The 27105-nt window shown below is 45.7% G+C and overlaps 1 protein-coding gene across 1 annotated transcript; it reads right to left on the bottom strand.

The window, feature by feature from the left end:
- Positions 1–1847: 1847 nt before the first annotated feature.
- LOC136543756 (polyol transporter 5-like) lies at positions 1848–3569 on the bottom strand. The gene is made up of 3 exons (XM_066536122.1): positions 3401–3569; positions 2941–3287; positions 1848–2834 (listed from the first exon to the last, which is right to left on the bottom strand). Exons 1-3 carry the CDS (start codon positions 3567–3569, stop codon positions 1848–1850), a joined length of 1503 nt encoding a protein of 500 aa, XP_066392219.1.
- Between the last annotated feature and the right edge of the window lie 23536 nt (positions 3570–27105).

The following is a 27105-nucleotide window of genomic DNA, read 5'->3' as shown; positions in this document are numbered from 1 at the left end:
GTTGCGCTGCCTTGTTTAGGAATGGTGGACGTCGGTACCTGTAAATATTGTTTGATGCCTAGAGACATGTGAGGAGTGTCACCATGTTCACCCCATACGGTAAATCCCAGCACCCACAACACTATTGATGCCAGAGGCACGTGGGGGGCCTTACCGTATGGGAGTTTTAACGGCGCCTACAATACTGTAGAGGAAAATGTCGGCGCCTACAATATTGTTTGTGTTAGGGTGGTTGTAGAGTACTGTTCCTGCAGGTGTACAGGGTATGGTCCCTGGCTTGCTTTCTCCGTTCGCCCCTGCCTCCTTCCGAGCGGGCGTTCCTGGTCGGATGGCCCCAGTCGGCTCTGGTCGCGCCAGTCGGAGAAGAGCGGTGAGCAAGGTTTCTGCACACCCCGGTCGGAGACGCGGGGTCGGAGTCAGAAGTAGCGTTTTGGGCTAGGTCTTCCGATCGGAAGCGGCTGGAGTCCGAAGCTAGTGCTCCGGTCGGGGAGGTGGGCCGAAGTTGTTGACAAGCGGACGCCGTTTCTCTTCGGCCAGACCTTCCGGTCGGTGACTAGACCGTCCTTCCGGCCTGTTGTTTTAGACTCTCGGGCCGACCCACGAGTTGTGTGCTGCCTTCTTGGGCCGAGCCTAGGCGTGTAAGCCGGTCCCCGAGGAACCCCGGGTTTATGAACCCGACAAGGATACAACATGGTTTTTAACAATTATGTAGAGATCATAAGACTAATATAGACATATAGTTGCAATACTTTAAATGGCAATTATGTTATGATAACACACACTGACGCTAAGATCAGTTATGAAAAACAATATCCTAGGAATAACTAAATACCCTAATAAGACAGGTACGAAGAGCATTGAGAGAAATAATAAATAAAGAAAATCTATTCCAGTTAAAAATATATCATGATTTTTTTTTGACCCGTAGCAACGCACGAGCAAATTTGCTAGTAATGTACTTAAGTGAGATCTTATTTAGAGCTTCTGTTTGAAGGAACAAAGCAATGAAATCAAAATTTAATTTATAATCTTTGTTTAGAAACTATAGTTTTTATCTTCAAATTTTTTGTGATGTGTTTTGGCAGTTTTGATTAATAGCTCATATTGCACGACTCGCTGGTATCTGTTCGAACAGGCATATGCCTTTCGATCTCATATAAAACTGCGAGACCTTGAAAATAACTTTTTTTATTTACATTGAGACACCCATAATGTACGCACACTCACCCATATAAATGCACGCACGCAAACCCTATTTTTATGAGCATTTTTGAAGACTGGATCAACAAAAATCCTCGAGATTCATGAGGTCACACCACAGGCAATGCCGTTAAATTCTACAATATTCGCTCACATAGGGAGTCGAATCCTAGGACCTGAGGTGCTACCGAGGTTCTTGTAACCACTAGTTTACATGCCCTTTTCTTTTATGCAACGAGTTATATTAGTCCTCACTTTATGCAATGCACGAAAATAATGTATCCATGTTCATGTTGCATGTTCAGCCAAAGTCAAGCGTATTCAACTTTGATTAAATTTATATAAAATATATTAATATTTATGATACATAATTAGTATTATTAGATAGATTATTTTTTTTAAAAAAAATTAGATAGATCATTGAATTTAATTTCATAATAAATTTATTTAGAGATACAAATATTGATAATATTTACTATAAATCTAGTTAAACATAAGAAAATTTGATCAGCACGCAAACCATATAGCGACAAATATTTAGAGATAGAGGGAGTATTTAACTATTTATCAAATGCAGATGGGATATCAAGATCAAACTATCATTACTATTAACAGATCGAAATTGCAAAAACCATATGTGGCTGCCCTCAATTGTGGAAGAGCACTTCCATGTCCTCTAGGCTCCGGCCCTTGGTCTCCGGCAGCCGCACGTACACAAACACAAACGCAGCCGCAGTCACCGCAGCGTAGAGGAAGAAGCACCCAGGCATGGTGATCCCGTCGGCGAGCGAGATGAACGTCATGCTCACCACCCCGCACGTGAGCCTGTTCACCGCCATGGCCAGGCTCGAGCCCTGTGCGCGGAGCCGCAGCGGCAAGACCTCCGCGCTGTACGCCGACACCACCGACCCGTACCCGATCGAGTACGTGGCCACGACGGCCAGCACCGACGCCAGGCACGCCGCGGCCGTCGCCGGTGATGACGACGTCGTGCTCGTGCCTATGTACAGCGTCACGGCGAGGGCGGTGGCCGTCGTGGCGACTCCCGCGGTGCTGGCGAGGAGGAGCGGGCGCCGGCCGAGGCGGTCGGTGAAGAGCATGCCCACGAGGATGAAGCACGTCTTCACCGCTCCAATGGCCACGGTGGCACCGAGGATGGCGGAGTTGGACGCCATGCCGACGGCCTTGAAAACCAGCGGGCTGTAGAGGAGGATGGCGTCGACGCCGGACGCCTGCACGAAGAAATGCAGCCCGAGAACGCACGTGAGGATCCGCCGCACGCTTGTCGATGGCCGCCGGACGAGGAGCTGCTTCCAGACACCAGCACCGCCGCTGTGGCGTGCGGCAGCGGGTGGTGGCTCAGCGTCAGCGACGGCTCGCTTGATCTCCCGGAGCTGGAGGTCGGCGTCGGCCGGGGTATCCGACGTGCGCATGAGCACCGCGCGCGCGTCGCCGTGGCGGCCCTGCATCGCGAGCCACCACGGTGACTCCGGCATGAAGAGCACCCCGGAGGCGATGAACACGGGCGGGATAACGCCGATCCAGTACATGACGCGCCACCCGAGGTGCACCGGCAGGCCGGAGAACGCGTAGTTGGACACGTAGCTGAGCAGGATGCCGACGTTGATGAACATCTGCATGTACGTCGATGCACGTCTTCATCTTTAATTAATACATACAAAGACGACCAAAGCGAGCTTCGAATCAACCAGCATGCATGTATCCAAAACGCATACGTACGTCAAGCATAGATGAGAGGACGCCACGCGTGGACGGCGGCGATATCTCGGCGTTGTACACGGGGGCGACGACGCGGGCGAACCCGGAGCCGACGCTGGTGACGAAGCGCGCCGCCATGAGCGCGGCGAAGCTGGTGCCCAGCGACATGGCGAGCGCGCCGGCCATGAAGAAGGCGTTGGCGAGCACGAGGGTGCGGCGGCGGCCCAGGTGGTCGGCCACCCAGCCGGCGGCGAGGATGGACGCGAGCATGAAGACGTTCATGGACCCCGCCAGCACCTCGACCTCGGCGTCGGTGAGCCCCACGTCCTCCCGCATGAACAGCTCCGCGCCGCTCATCAGCGTCAGGTCTGCAGAACACGTACGGATCGGAAGCATGCATGAGCTAGCATCTCGATCTTCGTGATGTACTAAAATGCCTCCATGGATGGCTGTAACTTGCAGCAACGACGTACGTACGTACTGTAGCCATGTAGCATGGTGGTGACGGAGGCGAGCGTGGCGCAGACGAAGGCGAACCTGTTCCGGCGGGGTGCACGTGCACCTGCTAGCAGCGGCGGCGGCCCCAGCGTCGACGAGAGCAGGAGTGGCGCCTCAGTGGTGGCATCGGCGCTGCCGACAGCCTGAGCCATGGCAACGACGGAGCTCCGATCCTCGGCTTGTATAGCGTGTTTGGCTGTTTAGATACTTAGTACAAGGTCGTGATCACTAGCAGCTCGATCGGTGATATATAGAGTACTGAGACTGAGTATTTTTTTTTATATAGAGTACTAAGTAATTCCTCTGTTCCAAATTATAAATCGCTTTAACTTTTTGATACATCTATTTTGCTATACATCTATATATAATAATATATCTAGATATATAATAAAATAGATGAATCAAATAAGTTAAAGTGATTTATAATTTAGAATGGAGAGAGTAGTCGGCAAATTATATGCATATAATGGGACACGTGAAAAATATCAATACCTGGAATCCTTTGCAGGTCAACGGGTTTCCTTTCCGGTCCAGTACCTGGGGCTGCCCCTCACATTGGGCCGATTGAACCTAGTGCACGTGCAGAATATTATTGACAAAACAAGGGCAAAGCTAGCGGGATGGCAAGGCCGGCTCCTAAATGCAGTGGACGCGAGCTAGGACGCTCAGTTCTTAGCACCATCCCAATCTATCTTTTAATTTGTCCGCTCTCAAGATTCCAAAACAACTCACTGAAGACAGAGACAAAGCATGCCGTCGCTTCCTTTGGGCTGGTGACAGTGAAATATCGGGCGGTCAGTGCAAAGTGGCTTGGCCTCTAGTAGCTAAGCCAATTAAATTTGGAGGACCGGAAGTTCTGGACCTAGAGAGTTTCAGTGGTGTTAGGATTTGGTGACTAAAATTTAGAAGGTGTGTTAGGAGGATGTTGTATGGGGTATTTATATGCTAATAAAAAAATAAATTACATAATCCGTCAGTACTCTACGAGCCGAATTTTTTAAGCCTAATTAATCAATCATTAACATATGTTACTGTAGCACAACATTATCAAATCATAGACTGATTAGGCTTAAAAGATTCGTCTCGCAAACTATGCAATTAGTTTCGTAATTAGTCTATATTTAATACTCCATGCATGTGTCCAAATATTCGATGGGACAACGACTAAAATTTAGGAGGAGCAACCAAACACCACCTTAGTAGAGCACTGCAACTGCTATGGCTTTGGTTCTCATGGACAAATAAATGCTCACAGGGCACAGGCCGGGATAGTGCTACCTATTGATAGTGTTGACGCCTCCCTATTTGTAGCAGTCACAACACTATATATGGCCAAACGGGCCGCCCGGCACGGCACTGGCACGGGCACGGACAGGCACGGCCCGGCCAGGCACGGCACTACGCGGCACGGCATGTTAGCCGTGCTGTGCCTGATAGTGCCACCGTGCCGACTCAGCGGCCCAGGCATGGCACTATCATGGCTTAGGCGTGCCGTGCCGTGCCACTGGGCACGGCAGCCCGTAGTGCTCGTGCCGGCACTGACACTAAAAGCGCCAAACACCTCAGAAACTTCAGAATTTTATCAGAAACTTGTACAATACATCAAATTTTAGAAGATCACACTTTGACAGCAGAGATACAAGTTCAAACTTTAACTGAAACTTCAGAAGATAACAAACACAGAAACAGACCAGAGAGAACAAAATAAAATTTTATTGGAGCTTTAGTGCAATGGCTGCCTCATTAAAAACCTGTCTAGGTAAAACTCACCCTTGTGAGAAACCCTAGACAGGGAAAAAAGAGTACAGCCTAGCTCCTTTTAAGTTCATTGTCCTTAAATCAAAGTTCATAAGTCCAGCATATTACAGTCCAGCACATAAATGATAACTAAGACAACTAATCAAGATAAAGTTCTTCAAATGCTTCTTCAAGCTCCTGGTCTTCCACATTGTGCTGCATCCTTGCCTCAGCTGCCTCCCAGTCTTTGATGCAGGTGAGCATCTCCACCATCTCAGCCTTCAGCCTCCTCCGCCGCTCCTCGATTATCCTACCAGTCATACTAAAAGTGGACTCTGAAGATATGGTAGAAACAGGAACAGTTAAAATATCTTTAGCCATGATTGACAGAACTGGATAAGTGAGTTTGTGCTCATGCCACCAGTTCAACAGGTTAAAATCATCATCTAACTGGCTAACAGTGTCACAATCCAAGTAGGAAACCAGTTCAGAAGTATTATTAGAAGAACTTGCAGCATGCAGCAGGGCAGTTGCAGAGGTATGTCTAGACAGATTAAGAGTACCAGATAGAGGATGGATACCACCTGCAGAACAATCACCTTCATCATCATCATAAATCTCATCCCAAGCAGACCTTTTCTTACCAGACAGGTTAGGAGGGACAGTCCTCCTCAACCTAACAGATCCAAATTTCTCCTCATACTTATTGTAAACATCAGTTAGTCGAGCTCTAGTGGCAAGCTGGTAAGTTTCATAGGATGTACTGGTAAGGCTACCCAACCTCCTCAGTACTCTGCTGAAACCTTTCATTTTAGCTCTAGGATCTAAGATGAATGCAAAAGAATATAGCAAAGGAATATTCCTCCAGTATTTATTATATTTGTCTATCATTGGTTGAATCACATGTCTGAGGTGAGTGTCATTACCATAGTTTTTTAGGTGTATAGCAATCTTAACTAGATAATGAATCATAAGTGGAGATGTAGGATAGTACACACCAGACAAAGCAACAGTAGCATCATAAAACAGTTCAAGAAATTTAAATACTTTTTGTCCAACAGCCCAATGTTCATCAGTTAAAAGCAACTGACCACCTTCACCCCTAGGATAGTGAGCATGCATGAAAGTAGTGAAAGGAGTCTGGTGAGGAAACAAATGCTTGAGCATCAGATATGTAGAATTCCACCTTACCTCCATGTCCAGCTGAAATTTCCTAGGTCTAACACCAGTGGCAATACAGTAACTTTTGTATGCAGCAATTCTCTGGTTAGATGAGTTCAGAAATGATATTGCAGTTCTAAATGTTTCAATCAAAGGCTGAAGAGCATTAAGGGCCTCCTTAACAATGAGATTTATGATATGACACGCACAACGCTGATGCATAAACAAAGTACTAACTGCATTATCAGTTTCATTTGTATCATTTCTATCATTATCAGGGGGTACTTCAATACCAAGATATTTAGATAGTACATGCCTAAGTGTACGCATGGCAGAAACATTAGATGAGGCATTGTCCAAAGTAACAGCAAAGACCTTTTCAGTCAAACCATAATCAGCAAGCACAGATATAACCCTTTCAGCAATGTTTTGTCCACTATGGGACACATTAATAAGCACAAGACCAAGCACCCTCTTCTCTAGTTGCCAATCAGGATTTATGTAATGAGCAACCACACTAAGATAGTCCTCTTTGGCATTACCAGACCAAATGTCAGAGGTAAGACAAACACAATTTATAGCAGATGAACTAAGAGTCTCAACAAGCTTAGTCTTTTTATCAGTGAAGTATTTGACTATGTCTCTGGTGGTGGTTTGTCTAGAGACAGGAACAAACTTTGGATTATGAGCATTTCTAATGTAATCATAAAAAGCATTAGTTTCACCCATACAGATAGGCACATCAAGTCTACAAAGCAATCGAACCAGTTCAGTGCGAGCAACAATAGGACAGTACTCCCAAGAACGCATACTACCATCAGGATTAAAAGATATCTGAGACTGAGTCATACGAGTTTTCTCATGCCTCTTAACACATTTGTCCCTATGACAAGTGAGGTGACCAGTGCCACCACTAGAGAGAGCAGAGTACTGCTTATTGCAGTGGATGCAGCGAGCGGCATACCTTACCTTCTTACCTTTGGGACCTTTTTTGAACAACTTCTTAAAATCGAGCCACACAGCTGAGGTAGAAGGATGTGAGCGCTTGTCGTCATTGTCATCCTCTCCTTCTTCTTCTTCGCCCCCTGCTGCATCATTGCTGCCGCCATCAGCTACAATGGGATCCTCAACACGACGGCCGAACAGCTCCACAGCGTCCTCGCGCAGGTCATCCTCGTCGTCATCTCTGGCTAGCCCACACATCCGCCTCTCATCGTTGGCGCTGACCTCAACGGTCTCGTCGGAGGAGCAGGCCATCGTCACTCGCCGGCGCCTGGTTCCTCAACGGCTTCACACATAAACAAAGAATCAGTAGCAGATCTAGTTAGGGTTAGGGTTAGGGTTAGGGTTAGGGTTTATAGTACCTTGGTGGCCGGAGCACCGGGAACGCCGGCGACGTCGACGACGCGGGATCCGGCCCTCTGGTTCCTCGACGGATGCGAATCAAGAGGGGACCTATAGGACGGGAGCACATCAGATCAAGATCTAGGAGGGGATAAGAGAGGAAGAGCCAGATCTGGAGGGGAGCAAAGCTCAACTTACCGACATCCGGAGCACCAGAGTTGCCGAGGGCCCGGTGAGGTCGATGACGGTGACGAATGAAATGACGAGGTGGACGACAAGGATGCCACCGGAGGGCGAGAAGAAGAGAGGAGACACCACCGGAGAGGGAGACGAAGAGAGGAGAGAGCCGCTCGCAGAGGTTAGAGCGAGAGACAGGAGAGAGAGGGAGCTGGAAACAAATGAGCTAGGGTTTTGTCGATACGGGGTGGCGTGGGGGAAACGACGAGGTGGACGACAAGGTTACATCAACTGGGCGAGATCAAGACGAAGTCGTGCCATGTGCCCGTGCCGGCCAGCAGTGGCTCTAGATGCCACTGAAGGGCGAGAAGAAGAGAGGAGACACCACCGGAGAGGGAGACGAAGAGAGGAGAGAGCCGCTCGCAGAGGTTAGAGCGAGAGACATGAGAGAGAGGGAGCTGGAAACAAATGAGCTAGGGTTTCGTCGATACGGGGCGGCGGGGGGCGCTGGCTTATATCCTTTGCTGGAGCCGTGCCAAGGCCGTGCCGGCCTGTTTGCTGTGCCGTGCCTAGGCCGTGCTAGCGGGCCGAGGTGGCAGCCTAGACACGGCACTGTTGCCGGGCCATGCCAGGCACGGGCACGAAGCAGGCCGGGCCGGGCCGGGCCTGGGCCGTGCTTTTTAGTGCCGTGCCCGTGCTGGCCCACAGTGTTAGTGCCATTTGGAAAACTATACACAACACTGACAATTCAGAATGGCCGAAGGCCGCCCACACACTGTAACAGGCGTGATGGGGGGAGGTGGCTATGGAGGTGGGCGGCTAGGGTTAAGGGCATGGGAGAGGGGGTGGCGGCGCAGGGAGAGGGAGAGAAGGGGCGATGGCACAAAGAGGAAGAGAGGGAGATAGAGGAAGGAGTAATAGCTCTATTCTTGCTTGATTAGATTGATTACATCCTCCCTATATTTATAGTCCATATAGAACTTGTGTTCCAAGCAACTAAGAGGAATATCCTTATAGATTGGATTTTCCCTTTCGAAAGAAAGCAAACTCTTAACATAATAATATTCCTTCTATCCTAATTTTCCTCGGGAGGCGGTGGCAGCAAGGGGGTCGGTGCCCTAGCCCTGGGCGCGTGTGGCTCTCTAGTGGCGCGCTGGAAGCGGTGGAGGCCGACCAGGAGCCTCCTTTAGGCCTCACTAGGCCCATGAACTCTAGGTTGGAGACCTCTTATCAGACGTGTTACATCTCCCCCATCTACGACCAACACGTCCTCACGCTGAATTACAGTCCAGTCATTGACGCCGTTGCGTGTGGTGGCCTGTCCTGGTAGAATGGCTTCAAGGCGAGCGACTAGGCGACCACAAATTGGGTTGGCTAGGATCATGTTCGCTTGTGCGCTCGGGAATGAACTCCAGGCAGTAGAGGAGGTTGCTGATGTAGCCGTTCGAAGTAGTAATTGATGAGGAGATCACTACTTCGGATGCACCCGCTGATCCTCCAACCATTATGCAAGGTTCAATGACCCGAGCTCGAGTGCGCCAACTAAATTTAGAGGTGAGCTCGTTCTTAAGTGATTATTTTCATACTTTTGAGAATAGATTACTACCTAATAATGTTATCTTCCTTAGGAACATTGGAGGGGGTCATGAAGAACTTGGAGGGAGTTGTGGGGGCGTAGGAGACTAGCAAGGACGTCCATCACAAGCGGAAGGCCCAGTCCAACTCGATTTCTAGTCTGCCTCGGCCTTCAGGACCAGTCTGCATTAAAACGGAGTCCTAGAAAGCCACTAGTGAATTTAAAGATTTTGCTATAATCTGGTGGGCTTCTTTGCAACAAAAACTTGATTCACAGGAAGATCTAAAACACAGAATGCGTGATAGATTTGTTCCTGCTTCGTATAAACGAGATTTGCGTAAGAAATTAAAACGCTTAGAGCAAGGAGATATGTCTGTTCAAGAATATTTTGTAGAGCTTCAAAAGGGCATGATTCATTGTGGGATAGAGGAGGATCCAAAGGATAAAGTGTGTCATTTCTATGGTGGTTTGAGACGTGAAATTCAGGATATTATTAATTATAAAGATTTTAACACTACCAACCAGTTGTTTCAGCTTGCTCTGCTTGCAGAAAAAGAATTGCAGGGACGACTAAAAGGTCCTAATGGCTAGGGGGGTGAATAGCCTATAAAAATTTCTACAACAACACTTAAGCCAAGTGGTTAGACAATTATGAAGCGAAGCGAGTGTTGCGCTAGCCTACTCAAAATGTAAGCCTCCTATACACAATTCTAGTTATCTATGATCTCTGAATCACACAAGAGGCTAAGTCACTACCACTAGGTTAGTGAGCTCTCAAAGATTAACTAAAGAGCCTCACTAAGCACTAGACAAGAAACAAGCTAGCTCTCAAAACTAATGACACTAAAAACCTTAGCTATACTAAGAAAGTAAATGCACAAGAGAGATAGGAGGGTTATATCGCCATGGCAAGTGATCAATCACAATATATCAATGAATACCAAAGAAATCCTCAAAGACAAGATGACACAATGATTTTTCACCGAGGTTCACTTGCTTGCTGGCAAGCTAGTCCCTGTTGTGACGATACACTTATAGGCATCACATGCCTAACCCGCAATCGGGTGCCACACAACCAACACAATATGGGGATCTACAAGCCATGAGCAATCCACTAGAGTACCTTTTGGTTCTCCATCGGAGAAATGTCAAGAACCCCACACAATTACCATGATCAGAGCTGGAGACAAACACCACCCTCCGCTCGACGATCATTGCTACACCAAGCCATCTAGGTGTCGGCAACCACCAAGAGAAACAAGAGAATCCCACAGCGAAACACAATCACCAAGTGCCTCTAGATGCAATCACTCAAGCAATGCACTTGGATTCACTCCTAATCTCATAGGATGAAGATGAGTGGGAGGACTTTGACTTAGCTCACTAAGTTGCTATGTCAATAAAAATGGCCAAGAGAGTGAGCAAGAGTGGGCCATGGGGCTTAAATAGGAGCCCCATGAAATAGAGCCATTGGGCTCAACAGGCAGCTCATTGCGTGCTAACCAGACACACTGGTCAGGGCGACTGGACGCACCTAAGCCAACATCCGGTCAACGGATGTGCGCCATGCATCCACTCGGTTCAACCTCCACCGCTGATCTCCAACAGTCAGCTACGCCCGCGCCTCACTTAAGTGGTGACCGGACGCATGGCCGCGATGACTTGACGCACCGACCCCATGTCTGCTCATGCACCCCCGTGCTGCATTCGTGCCAAGACTAGATGCGCCTCTGCGAGACCTGATGCATGCACCCACGGAGTCCAATCGACTCCAATAAGCATCTAGAGAGGAAAATTTGTGACCAGACATGTCGGTTCACAAGTGATCGGACGCAGTCCTGAGTCTGGTCCTCTCTAGGCTTCTCCATGTATTACGTCAGTGTACATCATAGGTGACCAGATGTACCCCCTGTGTGTTCGGTCCAGCAACTGAACCAGCGTTCGATCCCGAGCCTAAGCGCGCCCAACACCGTGCGCCACTGACCGGACGTAGGCCTCCAAGTTCAGTCACTGCCTAGGCAGGTCCGGTCACCTCGGGAAGCCTCCTCGACTTCTCCAACTTTGCCACCCTTGATCAAATGTGCTAACCACCAAGTGTATCACCTTGTGCACATGTGTTAGCATATTTTCACAAACAAATTCAAGGGTGTTAGCACTCACTAGAATCTAAATTCATATGCAATGAGTTAGAACATCTAGTGGCAATTTGATAACCGCATTTCGATACGAGTTTCACCCCTCTTAATAGTAGGGCTATTTATCCAAATGTGATCACACTCTCTAAGTGTCTTGATCACCAAAAAACAAAAGCTCCTATCAAATATACCTTTGCCTTGAGATTTTTGTTTTTCTCTTTCTTCTTTTCCAAATTCGAGCACTTGATCACCATAGCCGTCACTACCTTCATGATCATCATCATTTGCTCCACCACTTGGAATGTGCTACCCTATCTCATATTCACTTAGAGCAAATGGGTTAGCATCTAGGGTTTCATTAATTCACCAAAACTAAACTAGAGCTTTCAATCTCCCCCTTTTTGGTAATTGATGACAACCCTTTCACAAAGATATGAATTGAAATTTATTTAAGTCCATGTTGCTTGCCCAAGCATTTTTACCATGTGAAAAGGATTTGGATAAGTTTCATGAACCCGAATTGGTAGTATTAGCTCCACCTACATATGTGCTAAGAGTTTGAATACAAGCTTGCACATATGCATAGATTAGAGTTGTGGGAGAGTAATGTCTACCAAATGATGCTAAGGTATAAGAGATGAACCTTTAAAGCGTGATACCAATCAGAGTGCACCAAATACCATCCTTAGCACCAAGGTTAGTTAGATACCACTTGCAAAACACAAACACTAGATACCTCATGAGATTAACATTAGTAGCAAGGCTCTAGTACCACTTGTGAAAAATAAAGCAAGGCATATCTAACTGTCACCTATGCATGCTAGTTTTTCATTTCATCAATCAAACCAACAACTAGCATACACAACACAAGCATGGGATTTTAATTTAAAACTTGTGCCATGCAAGCAAACATATATAATGCACATACAAATGCATCAATCAAGTTTATGAGCCTGCTCCCCCTACTTATGTGCTCACATTTTAATTGATCCCCTTACTTTCATATTTCTCCCCCTTTGTCATCTTTTCTTTATCTTTGTGTCTCTCCCTTTGTCTTTGTGAATTACTTCTCCCCCTTTGTCATCAATGACCACAAAAGTTAGATTATAGATAGGTTAAGATTATCAATGTCAATCAATGGGGTGAGGATCATTTTCCCAAATTTGGTTTAATCTAGAATACTTACCAAAGATATTTAACTTAGTTTGATCCAAGGACAAGCTTCTTCACACCTTGTTTCAAGGGTTATCTTGACCATGTTGAGTTAAACACTTATAGCTCATTTTCTAGATCAAACACTAGGATTGCAAGCCCACAAACATGTCATATGCTACCACTAGATCAAGTCAAGCATAGAAGCAATAGTGGTATGATACAAGCAGCAAATTCATTTGATTTTCATGAATGAGCCTATAAAACATGAGGAATGACTAGATGTACTAAACATGTCCTTAGCAAAGAATGTATGCATGCCAAACAACTTTTACCTTGGATTGCTCGAAGCAGAGGCATGTCATATTAGTGGGGGGGGGGTGCATCAACACATATTTGAGAAATCCAATATGTTCAACTCATTCCTTAGCTTGCAAAACCTTTTCTCATCTAATGGCTTGGTGAATATGTCATCAAGTTGATCTTTGGTGCCCACACTCTCAATTGAAATGTCCCCTTTTTGTTGATGATCTCTTATGAAATGGTGGTGGACATCAATGTGCTTTGCTCTTGCATGTTGAACCGGATTGTTGGTTAGCTTGATTGCACTCTCATTGTCACATAGCAATGGCACTTTCTTGAACTTGATTCCAAAGTCATTCAAGGTGGTCTTCATCCAAAGGATTTGTGCACAACAACTATCGGCGAATATGTATTTGGCTTCGGCGATTGATAATGCAACACTATTTTGCATCTTTGATGATCATGAAACAAGTGATCTTCCCAACAATTGACATGTGCCCGAGGTGCTCTTCTTTTCAACCTTGCATCCCGCATAATTGGAGTTTGAATATCCAACTAGTTCAAACTTTGCTCCTTTGGGATACCACAAACCAATATTTTGTGTATGCTTTTTTGGATGGAACAAATGAGAAATGCTATTTTCAGTGACCTTACTCTAACTCCCGAAGTGACCAGACTTGGTGGTGGTGCGTTCGGTCAATTATAGTGAAGTTGGCACACTCGGGTTCTGTCTGGCTCTCGACCAGATGCTAAATAGTAATTGTGACCAGATGTGCAGGGCCTGTGTCCGGTCAGGGGTGACATATGCTAATGTGGTGCAGAAAGTGTTGGCGCGTAGCGGCAATAAGGACCAGACTCAGCCCTGAGTCTGGTCATGCTCCTTCGAATGCGCCAGGTCACATTTTTGCCTCTTAGGGAGCTCTCTAGAAGTGATCGGATGCAATGTTAGTGGCATGTCCGGTTAGGGTGTCGGTGCATCAGGTCCCTGGTTTGGAGCCTTGGGCAAAGGCACGAACGGACGCTGGATGGCCACATCAGGTCTTGGTGTGGTGCGTCCGATTGTCACTAACACGTGAGCGTGGGAGAATCTAGCCATTGGAGATCAGCGGCTCGAGTTCATAGGCGGGGATGTGTGGCAGCATTTGGTGGACCAGACGCTAGATCCGGTGCGTCCGGTCGATCTGACCATGTAGCAGGCTACCTGTTGAGCCCAATGACTCTATTTCAAGGGGGGCCTCTATTTAAGCCCCTTAGCCAGCTCTAGCTCACTCTTTTGTCTATTTTTGTTGACACAACAACCTAGTGAGCTAAGCCAAAGCCCTCCCACTAATCTTCATCATTGATTTATCATCTTTGTGAGATTGGGAGTGAATCTAAGTGCAAGCAAGTGAATCTCGGTGAAAAATCTTGTGTCATCATTGTCTTTGAGGATTTCTATTATGATTGATTGATTGTCACTTGCCATGGCAGTATATCTTCACTACCTCACTTTTGTATTTACATTCTTAGTGTAGCTAAGCTCTTTAGTGTAATTAGTTTTGAGAGCTAGCTTGTGTCTTGTCTAGTGGTTAGTGAGACTCTTTAGTTAGTCTTTGAGAGCTCACTAACTTAGTGGTAGTGACATAGTCTCTTGTGTGTGAAATAGAGATCATAGCAACTAGAATTGTGGATAGGAGGCTTGCATTTTTAGTAGGCTAGCGCAACACTTGCTTCACCATTTAATTGACTAACCACTTGGCTTAAGTGTTGTTGTAGAAATTTTTATAGGCTATTCACCCACCCTCTAGCCATTATGACTTTTGAAGTGGTATCGGAGCCGTGGTCACCGTGTTTTGAGGCTTAACAACCTTCGATATCAAAATGGCTCAAATCAACAACACCAAGAAGCCACCCCAATTTAATAGCTCCAATTATCCTTATTAGAAGGCAAAGATGACCACCTACATCAAGTCAATCAATAGGAAGGTGTGGAAAGTGCTGGAGACCAAGATTGAGATAGCCAATCCGGAGAATCCCTCTGCGGCCGAAGAAGTGCTTCTCCAAAACAATGACATTGCTCTTAGTGCCATTCATGATGCATTGGATGAGAGGACATTTGAGCAAATCAAGAACACTGAGATGGCTCATGAGGCATGGAAGAAGTTGGTGGAGTCATTTGAGGGCATGCAAGCGATGAAGGGTGCCAAGGCATACATCCTCATGGAGAAGTTTGCTAGCTTCAAGATGAAGAAAGATGAGAGTGTGCCGGAGATGTTCCATAGGCTTCAAGTGCTTGTCAATGATCTCAAAGCACTTAGAGAAGAATTGAAGGACAAAGACTTCTCCCACAAGTTCTTGAGATGCTTATCATCAAGATTTGGCACATTGGTCACTATTCTAGTGAGGAGTGGTTTGGACACCATGACACAAAACCAAGTATTGGGTGATGTGATGACCGGTGATACATATAGAGATGATGATGAGAAGGAAGAGAAGAAGGAAAAGAAAGATGAGAAGAAGGATGAGAAGAAGAAGAGTGTGACATTCAAGGCCACATCATCTAAGGGCAAGGCAAAGCAAGATCCATCAAGTGTAGATGAAGATTTAAGCTTTAATGAGTTTGATGATGAGAAGATGGCTCTCTTTGTGAAGAGATTTGGCAAATTCATGGTGAAGAAGGGCTATCGTGCAAGAAGAAAGAAGTCATCATTAAGGAACAAGGATGAAGCAAGGAGGTGATTCAAGTATGGTAGCAAGGATCATCTTGTTGCTCAATGCCCATACAATAGTGAAAATGAAGATGATGAGAAGAAGAGCAAGAAGAAGGACAAGAAGGAGAAGAAGGACAAGATGACCTTCAAGAAGAAGAAGAAGGGTGATTCATATGTGGTCACTTGGGATAGTGATGCTTCCTCAAGTGATGATGATAGTGATGATGACAAGACCACCAAGAAGAAGGCTCTTGCAAGCATTGCCATTAATGAGAAGCCTTCTCTCTTCGATACTCCATCGACTTGCTTCATGGCTAAGGCCACTAAGGTATAAACTTGTGATGATAGATGTGATGAGGAACATGATAATGAAAGTGAAAGTGATGATGATGATGAACCAACTAAAAATGAACTAATTGACATGATGGAAGATGCTAAAGAACATTTTGACATTAAGAGAAGGGAATGCAAAGACTTGCGTAAGGAACTAAAAGCCCTTAAGTAAGCCTTTGATGAGCTCAATGCATCTCGTGAGAGGCTAGAGGATGCCCATGAGAAGCTTGGCAAGGCTCACACTAAGCTTGAAAAGGCTCATCCCATTCTTGTTGAGCAAAAATAAAAAGTAATTGAGAAATTTGACATAGGCATAACTTATGACATAATTAATGAATCATTCTATAAGCCTATTGTTGTTGCTCCCACTAACCCTTCATGTAGCTCATCATCCACTTCCACTTCACCAATGAGTGATGGTTTCACTTGTGATGCCTCACTTATGGTTGAGAATGAGACCTTAAAGAAGGAGGTCAATGAGCTCACTTGCGCCTTAGGTAATGCCTATGGTGGTGAGGCCTGCTTGCTAAAGTGTTTGGGTATCCAAAGATTTTCTCTCAACAAAGAGGGATTGGGCTATACCACCAAGAAAGGCAAGGCAGCCTTTGCAACTCATAAGACTAGCTTTGTGAGAGGCAATGGTTGGTTTTGCAATAGATGCAAGCAAGTTGGGCATGTAGAGCAATATTGCAAGAACAAGAACAAACAACCAAATGTATCCTCAATTAAATTTGATTCTTGTTATTTTCTTACCAAGGGTGTGAATGGAGTGAAGGCTAAGTTTGTTGGTACTCCAATTGTGGGCTCAAAGAAGAAAGCCATTTGGGTGCCAAAGAGCTTAGTCACTAACCTTCAAGTACCCAAGCAAGTTTGGGTACCTAAAAAGAATTGATCTTCTTTTGTAGGTCAATTACAAAGCTGGAGGAAGGCATTAGGTTCTTGATAGTGGGTGCACACAACACATGACCGGAGATTCAAGAATGTTTAATTCAATTAATGAAAATGAGATAAATAGAATTGATAGTATCACATTTGGTGACAATGGCAAAGGCAAGGTCAAAGGGCTTGGTAAGATTGCAATATCCAATGACATGAGCATATCCAATGTGTTGCTAGTAGAGAGCTTGAACTTTAATTTGCTATCCGTGGCTCAATTGTGTGATCTTGGATTCAAATGCATATTTGGGGGTAGATGATGTAGAAATCATAAGTGTAGATGGGTCTAACTTGATCTTCAAGGGATTTAGATATGAGAATCTATACTTGGTTGATTTTAATTCTAGTGAAGCTCAATTATCTACATGTTTGCTCACTAAGTCTAGCATGGGTTGGTTATGGCATGTTGGAATGAAACAATTGAATAGATTGGTTAATCATGATCTAGTTAGAGGCTTAAAAGATGTGGTATTTGAGAAGGACAAACTTTGTAGCTCATGTCAAGCTGGCAAACAAGTTGGAAACACCCATCCCAAGAAGAGCATAATGACCACTAGCAAAGCATTTGAGTTATTGCACATGGACTTGTATGGGACAACATAATACACTAGCATCGGTGAAAACAAATATGGATTTGTGATAGTGGATGACTATACTAGATACACTTAGGCATTCTTTCTAGTGGACAAGAGTGATGTGTTTGCAATATTCAAATCATTTGTCAAGGGCATTCACAATAAGTTTGAAGCAACCATTAAGGGAGTCAGAAGTGACAATGGTAGTGAGTTTAAGAACACTAAAATTGATGAGTTATGTGATGATTTTGGAATTAGACATAAATTCTCAGCCAAGTACACTCCGCAATCAAATGGCCTTGTTGAGAGGAAGAATAGAACACTTATTGATATGGCAAGGTCTATGCTTAGTGAGTACAATGTGAGTCAATCCTTTTGGGCTGAAGCAATCAACATGGCTTGCTATTGTAGCAACCACCTCTATTGTCATCCATTGAAAGAGAAGACATCTTATGAGCTCTTGAATGGTAGAAAGCCCAACATTGCATATTTTTGGGTTTTTGGTTGCAAATGCTACATATTGAAGAAAGGTACTAGATTAAGCAAGTTTGACAAGAAGTGTGATGAAGGATTCTTGCTTGGATACTCAACCAAATCATATAGAGTTTGGAATTTAGCAAGTGGTACTCTTGAAGAAGTTCATTATTTTGAATTTGATGAAACCAATGGTTTCCAAGATGAGAATGAGAATCTTGATAATGTTAGAGGCATTCAACTTTCAAATGCCATGAAGAACATGGAGGTTGGTGAATTGGGGCCTAGGCAAGTGATTGATGAAGAAGATGATCAAGTGCAAGTGCTCTCTAACTCAAATGTGCAAGATGATATAAATCAGGCAAGTACAAGTGGCTCTCATGACAATATGCAAGATCAAATGGCTAGTACATCATCTCAATCAAATGATCAAACAAGTGCAAGCAATCAAGTTTCAATACTCTAACCAACCAATATTGGAAGAGATCATCCTTTGGACACTATTATTGGTGATATATCAAGAGGTGTATAAACAAGATCAAGATTAGCATCGTTTTGTGAGCACTTCTTATTTATGTCATCCATTGAACCAAAGAAGATAGAAGAAGCATTGAAGGATGTTGATTGGGTGAATGCCATGCATGAAGAATTGAACAACTTCACAAGAAATCAAGTATGGGAATTAGTTGAAAGACCAAAGAACCACAATGTGATTGGAACCAAATGGGTCTATAGAAACAAGTAAGATCAAGATGGGATAGTAATAAGGAACAAAGCAAGATTGGTAGCACAAGGTTACACTCAAGTTGAAGGTCTTAACTTTGGAGAAATATATGCCCCGATTGCTAGAGTAAAAGCAATTAGAATCTTGCTATCCTATGCTTACGCCCACAACATTAAGCTCTATCAAATAGATGTCAAGAGTGCATTTCTCAGTGGCTATATCAATGAAGAAGTATATGTTGAGCAACCTCCCAGTTTTGAAGATGACAAGAAGCCCAACCATGTGTACATGTTGAAGAAGGCATTGTGTGGCTTGAAGCAAGCACCTAGAGCATGGTATGAGAGGTTGAGGGACTTCCTACTCTCTAAAGGGTTCATTATGGGCAAGGTTGACACCACTCTTTTCACTAAAAAGATTGGCAAAGACTTGTTTGTGTTTCAAATCTATGTTGATGACATTATATTTGGATCAACCAATCAAGACTTTTATGAAGAATTTGGAAAGATGATGGCCAATGAGTTTGAGATGTCCATGATTGGAGAGTTGAGTTACTTGGTCTTCAAATCAAGCAATTGAAGAATGGTACATTTGTGAGTCAAGGCAAGTACATCAAAGACATGCTCAAGAAGTTTAGCATGAATGAAGCAAAGGCCATTAGTACACCAATGGGAACAAATGGCAATTTGGATAGTGATGAAGTGGTAACATGGTGGATCAAAAGTTGTATCGCTCTTTGATTGGAAGCCTACTCTATGTGACCGCATCAAGTCTGGATATCATGTTTAGTGTGTGCATGTGTGCAAGATTTCAAGCCTCACCAAGAGAAAGTCATTTGAAGGCAACAAAGAGAATATTGAGGTACTTGAAGCATACAGAAAATGTTGGTTTGTGGTATCCCAAATGAGCAAAGTTTGAGCTAGTTGGATATTCGGATTCTGATTATGCAGGATGCAAGGTTGAAAGGAAGAGGACCTCGGGCACATATCAATTGTTGGAAAGATCACTTATTTCATGGTCATCAAAGAAGTAAAATAGTGTTGCATTATCAACTGCTGAAGCCGAATACATATCCACTGGTAGTTGTTGTGCACAAATACTTTAGATGAAGGCCACCTTGAATGACTTTGGAATCAAGTTCAAGAAAGTGCCATTGCTATGTAATAATGAGAGTGCAATCAAGCTAACCAATAATCCGGTTTAGCATGCAAGAACAAAGCACATTGATGTCCGCCACCATCTCATAAGAGATCATCAACAAAAAGGGGACATTTCAATTGAGAGTGTAGGCACCAAAGATCAACTTGCCTCCATATTCACCAGGACACTAGATGAGAAAAGGTTTTGCAAGCTAAGGAATGAGTTGAACATATTGGATTTCTCAAATATATGTTGATGCACCTCCACTTATATGACATGCCTCTCCTTTGAGCAATCCAAGGTAAAAGTTGATTGGCATGCATACATCCTTTGCTAAGGACTTGTTTAGTGCATCTAGTCATTCCTCGTGTTTATAGGCTCATTCATGAAAATCAAATGAATTTGATGCTTATATGGTACCACTATTGCTTCTATGCTTGACTTGATCTAGTGGTAGCATATGACATGTTTTGTGGGCTTGTGAACCTAGTGTTTGATCTAGAAAATGAGCTACAAGTGTTTAACTAAACATGGTCAAGATAACCCTTAAAATGAGGTGTAAAGAAGCATGCCTTTGGATCAAACCGAGTTAAATATCTTTGTCAAGTGTTCTAGATTAGACCAAATTTGGGAAAATGATCCTCACCCCTTGATTGACATTGATAATCTTAACCTATCTAAAATTAAACCTTTGTGGTCATTGATGACAAAGGGGGTGAAGTAATTCACAAAGATAGGAGGCAAAATATGAATGTAAGGGGATCAAATTAAAATTTTGAGCACACAAGTTGGGGGAGCAAGCTCATAAACTTGATTGATGCATTTGAATGTGCATTTCATATGTTTGCTTGCATGGAACAAGTTTTAAAGTAAAAAATTCCATGCTTGTGTGGTGTATGCTAGTTGTAGGATTGATTGATGAAATGAAAAACTAGCATGCATAGGTGATAGTTAGATATACCTTGCTTACTTTCTTTGTTTTCACAAGTGTTACTAGAACCTTGCATATAATGTTGATCTCACGAGGTATCTAGTGTTTGTGTTTTGCAAGTAATTCTAAGTGATATCTAACTAACCATGGTGCTAAGGATGATATATTTGGTGCACTTCGAAGGGTATCACACTTCAAAGGTCCATCTCTTATACCTTAGCATCATTTGGTAGACATTACTGTCCCACACCCCCAATTCATGCATATGTGCAAGCTTCTATCCAAACTCTTAGCACATATATAGGGGGAGCTAATGTTACCAATTCAGGTTCATGAAACTTGTTTAAATCCTTTTACACATGGTAAACATGCTTGGGCAAGCAACATGGATTCAAATGAATTTCAATTCATATCTTTGTGAAATGGTTATTGTCAAGGGGTCAAAACAGTGGCAAGCATAGTTGTTCGAGTTGGTGTCAGAGTACGGGTCTGTAGTGGCTCGGGTGGACATAGGAACACAAGAATCACGTAGATAAGATGCAACGGTTTATCCTAGTTCGGGCCAATTCGGTCCCTACATCCAGCAGCTGATGATCCTTATACTCAAGAGCACCCAAAATCGAGGGGTTACAACAGAGTGTAGAGAGAGATTTGGTAGGGAGTTAGCTCAGTGATAATCCTAAGGTTACCTCACCACTAGTGGAGCCTTCCCCTCATCAAAGAGGAGGAAGACGACGGGACATGGAGGAGGAGCTCTCAGTGCCCCTCTCCGGGTTGCCTTGCTCCCTGTGTAGAGCGGAGGCGGACGAAATGGAATGGATTGTTTGGTGATCGATCTAGGATCCTGCCCCTACTAGGTCCAACCTTATCCCTTATATAACAAGATAGGTCAGGTACATGGCAGTTTGGGGGAACTAGTCTACGGTCTACATGTGTCGAAGTCTAGGATGGTCTTGCAGCGGTGCACCATGGACCATCGCGGTGTCTTGGTGCCGAAGAATCCTTGGGTGTTGTCCGGCTGCTTTGTTCTGACTCTCTACATGTTAGGCTATGTTAGCATGGACCGGCCTCCCCTGAGTGGACCTTCTAGAGTCTTCTTGGTGGCGAAGGAGGTCGGGTCTAGGGGCTAGCATGCAGGCCCGGAGCCCTCGAGCCCTCGGGAGGCCAAGGGAAAGCTTTGTCTTCTTGTGTCATGCCCCGGACATGACCCTATTGAGGGAGCAGTTGGCAGGGCCATGCCTAGGGAGTGGCGCCAAGGAGCCCCGAGCATTGGTAGCCTAGAGCTTGTCATCTTGTGCCCGGGCCTTGGCTGGTGTTGTTAGCTGGGCAGGAGCCAAGGGCCAGGCCTGGATGCACCGTAGATCAGGTGCCTGAGGCTTGGGTGAGCCCCCGAGCCCCAAGCGATAGTCATGGCAAAGTTAGGCTTGGTCGGGTCTCTTTGCCAGAGGGTGCATGCGAGCATGCCTGATGGGCATAGTCCCTGAGCCTCGAGTGATCCTGAAGGGGTTAGTCGGGGGTCCTCTTCGGCTAGGAACCATTGGACCTAAGGCTTAACATACATATATGTTAGGATCTCATTAGGAGCCCCTGAGCCCTTTATGGCCTCACCTGGCGTGATGGCGATGAAGGGCTGAATTTGATCTTGTGGTGATCGAACCCTACTTGGTGGGGATAGCTTCCGCTGATAAGAGTGCTACGCCCTGGTTGGGGCCTTCGTCTTCATTATGATGGGTGTTGCTCAGCTATCGGGGCCAAGCAGAGATGGTGTTGATCCCTTCGCGAGTCTATGTCGCATGGGTCTTTGACTCGAGCAAGGGCTTGGCAAACTTGTCTAGGAGTTATCAACTTCAGGCCCTGGGGCACCCTCCTTTTTTATCAGAGCCTACTGTGGGTTAGGTGATCAAGAGCGCTATGCTCTGGCTCAGGGCCATCTGATCATCCAAAGTGCCACACCCTTCTAAGGGCTATGGTAGCAGGCCTCGATCCTCTTGAGCCAGCATTCTATGGGGCCGACCTCCTAGTCCATAGATCAGGGAGCGGGGAGCACACCAAACCTCGGACGAGGGCCCTAATTGGGCCCACTGCTCAATGGCTCCTGACCCAACTCCATGGAGTTGGTTGGTTTTGGGGGATGCGCCACCCGAGCGCCCATCGATCAGGGGTTTGGGCTGCTCCGTCTAGGGAGCCAATGCATCCCCTGAGACCACTGGGGCCTCAAAGTCATCATAGGCTCGGTCGAGCCTTCAGCTTAGGGCTAATGTTCCCTTGGTGGGCTGGGCTACCATGACAATAGCCTCGATGGCCATGATTGTCGTGCCTATGCTACTTGTGGGTAAGTCCATGAGAACCCCAAGTTTATGGTCGTTCCATGCCTTAGTCATGTCCCCTAGGGGGGAGATTCTAGGCTTCTCAACCAAGCCACTCGTATAGTTCCTGAGCCCATCTATCGGCGCTCAGGGGCTCGCTGCCTCCCTCATTAGGTCACCATGAGCGGCTTGAGGTTGATAGTTGGACATCACTCATTCAGACGGTCGGGATGCTCTAGGCATCCCGGCTACAACCATGTGGGCTCATCTCGTGAACATCCCTCGCACTTCAGTATCCTTCCCGGGGTGACCTTGAAGCTCGGGGGAGCCGACCTTGAACGTTGGGTGGCGTCCCCTTCTTGGGGGACATCACTTCTGCTCCACTGAGGGGTAGGCTCCTGCCAGGGGGTTAGAGGTACGATTAATGAAAAAATGGGAAGGAATGAGCTATGGATAGAATCGATGTAGCTGTTAGGTGTTCCACCCATTGTCATACTTGTGTCCCGCCATGGTGCTGATCTTGTAGGCGCTTGGCCAGATCACCTGTGAGATGCGAAAGGGTCCTTCCCAAGGAGGGGACAACTTGTGGCCCTTCTTTGATGGGGAGTTTCTCCGGAGGACAAGATCACCTACAACAAAGGAACGCTCGCGTACCCATCTAGCATGATAGCAGCAAAGCCCTTGTTGGTAGCCAGTAGATCGTACCACGGTGGTATTCCGCACCTCCTCGAGCATATTGATGTTCGCTTGGCATTGTTCCTTGGCTCGCTGCTTGTTGTAGAAGTGGATGCATGGAGCATCGAAGTCAAGGTCGGAGGGGATGACCGCCTTAGCCCCATAGACAAGGAAGAAGGGGGTGTACCCTGTTGAGCGATTCACGCTCATCTGTAGGCTCTAGAGCAAGGAGGGGAGTTCATCCACCCATCATCCAGCATGAATCTTGAGCTCATTATAGATGCAGGTTTTGATCCCCTATAGGATTAGCCTATTGGCGCGCTCAACTTGGCTGTTGGACTTGGGGTGGTAGACCACGGCCCAATCCACCTAGATTCACCAGGCGTCATAGAAGTCTAGGAACTTGTGACCTGTGAACTGGGTGCCATTGTCATTAATAATGCGATTGGGAACTCTAAACCTATGGATAATGTCTTGGATGAATTCAGCCACATGCTCGGACTTGAGGTTGGCGATGGGCCAGACCTCGATCCACTTGGTGAACTTGTCGATGGCGACTAGGAGGTGATCAAAGCCCCCGAGAGCCTTCTTGAACTCCTCGACTATGTTGAGGCACTAGACCTCAAACGGCCAAGTGATGGAGATCGTCTGGAGCGCCTGGGCCGGTAGGTGACTCTGCTTTGCATAGTATTGGCATCCCTCACGCATCTTGATGAGGTCTCAGGCATCGGTGAGAGTGGTTGGCCAATAGAAGCCATGTCAGAAGGCCTTCTCCACAAGGGCGAGCGGTGTCACGTGGTGCCCTCAGACACCACTGTGGATGTCGAGGAGCAGCTTCCTACCATCTTCTAGGGCGATGCACTGTAGGAGCACTTTAGAGGCGCTCTGGCGATAGAGCTGCCCATGGATGACTCAGTAGTTTTTGGCATGCTGGACTAGCCTACGGGTGCCGCCGATGTTGACAGGAAGGATCCCCTACTCGAGGAAGTCAAGGAAGGGTGCTCGCCAGCCTTTTGATGCCTTAGACAACCATGCGGAGGCCTTACTCGGTGCACTCCCGATGTCTCGGTGGGTTAAAGCTTTAGTTTGGTTTTGGTGAATTGATGAAACCCTAAGTGCTAACCTAGTTTATCAAAGTGATCATGAGATAGGTAGCACATTCCAAGTGGTGAAGCAAATGAAGATCATGACATGATGATGGTGATGCCATGGTGATGATCAAGTTCTTGGACTTAGAAAAGAAGAAAGAGAAAAACAAAAGGCTCAAGGCAAAGGTATAAGTGGTAGGAGCCATTTGTTTTAGTGATCAAGACAATTAGAGAGTGTGATCACATTTGGGATCAATAGCCATACTATTAAGAGGGGTGAAACTCATATCAAAGTGCGGTTATCAAAGTGCCACTAGATGCTCTAACTCATTGTATATGCATTTAGGATCTAGTGGAAAGCTAACACCCTTGAAAATAATTCTGAAAATATGCTAACACACGTGCATAGTGTGATACACTTGGTGGTTAGCACATTTGAGCAAGGGTGGAGAAGTTAGTGAAATGAAGAAAGTGATAGTCACTGAGATACAGTGATCGGACACTGGTCATGCAATGACCAGACGTTAGGGTCTTGCGTCCGGTCAGTGGCGTGTAGTGAAGGCCACCATCAGTCTCTTGACTAGACATAGGCAACCAGACTCTGGCTAAACACTATTCAGCATCCGGTCATGCTAGTGTGGCGACGCACAGAGAGGAGGGAGAGTGATTGGACGCTAGGAGAGTTCAGTCGGGACGCATCCGGTCACAACTGGAACCTTACTGGAAGTGACCAGACACTGGGGTCCTGTGTCTAGTCATACATTGTAGCGCTTCCGGTCACAACTTAAGTGCACTGATGACCGCTGAGATTAGGCAATCAGCATTTGAAGCAAGGGCCACATGGCGTGCATCGAGCGACCGGACGCTGGGGTCCTACGTCTGGTCAAACCAACCGATGCGTCTGGTCGCCCCGCTTTTCAGTGAACAGAGGAGCCAATGGCACTGTTCATGGGGGTTCTCTATTTAAGCCCCATGGACAGCTCAAGCTCATCTCTCTTGGCCATTTGCATTGATATAGCAACCTTGTGAGCTTAGCCAAAGCCCTCCCACTTATCTTCATTATTGATTCATCATCTTTGTGAGATTGGGAGAGAATCCAAGTGCATTGCTTGAGTGATTGCATCTAGAGGCACTTGGTGTTCGTGTGTTGCTGCCAGATTCGCTTGTTGCTCTTGGTGGTTGCCACCACCTAGACGGCTTGGTGCAGCAGAGGAGGACTGGCATGAGTTAGTGATTGTTCATGGCCATCTCCTGGTGATTGTGAGGGGACTTGTGCCTTCCTCGGTAGAGCGCCAAAAATGTAACTCTAGTGGATTGCTCATGTCATTGAGTTACCTCACTTGTGGGTAGGTTCTTGCGGTATCCAATTGTGTGGATGAGGTTCGTGCAACACCTCTTAGTCGCCGAACCACCAAGTGTTGGTCGACACAACGGGGACGTAGCGTGTTGGCAAGCACATGAACCTCGGGAGAAAATTGGTTGTCTCTTGCCCTTTGGTATTCTCTCGGGGATTGAGTTAGTACTTATCTTGTGATTGGTTCACTTCTCTATGTGGTGGTATAATCACCTTACTTACTCATTTATATACCCGCAAACTAGTTGTAGTAAGCTCTTTAGTGTAGCTAGAATTGAGAGCTTGCTTTGTAGCTTAAGTTCATCTAGTGGAGCTCTTTAGTGTAGCAAGTGTGAGAGCTCTTAGTGAGTAGTGACTTAGCAAATTGTGTGTATAGTGATCATAGTAACTAGAATTATTGGATAGGTGGCTTGCAACCCTTGTAGACCTAGAGCAAGTTTGCATTTTGCTATTTGTCATACTAATCAAATTGCTCTAGTTAGTTTGTAGATTTTTAAATAGGCTATTCACCCCCCTCTAGCCATATTAGGACCTTTCAAGTGGTATCAGAGCCGTGGTCACCGATTGATTGAAGGCTTAACAACCTCAGTGTCAAATTATGGCTCATGTTGTGTTCAACCATGTGGGGGGCAAACCACTGTTTTTTGATGGCACATGCTATGATTTTTGGAAGAGAAAGATGAAGATGTATCTTGGTTCAATCAATGATCAAGTATGGGATGTGACCGTGAGTGACTATGCTATCATTGATCCTGATAATCTCACCAAGCAAGACAAGGCCAATAAGCAATGCAATACAATGGCTCTCAACACCATATACAATGCCATTGATTCTAAGGTGTTTGAGCAAATCAAGGATTGTGATAGAGCTAATGAGTGT

Source organism: Miscanthus floridulus, chromosome 3 (assembly GCF_019320115.1).
Source record: "Miscanthus floridulus cultivar M001 chromosome 3, ASM1932011v1, whole genome shotgun sequence".
NCBI lineage: Eukaryota > Viridiplantae > Streptophyta > Magnoliopsida > Poales > Poaceae > Miscanthus > Miscanthus floridulus.
The sequence above is the reverse complement of the archived record's forward strand: the minus strand, read 5'-3'. Positions and strand labels throughout refer to the sequence as shown.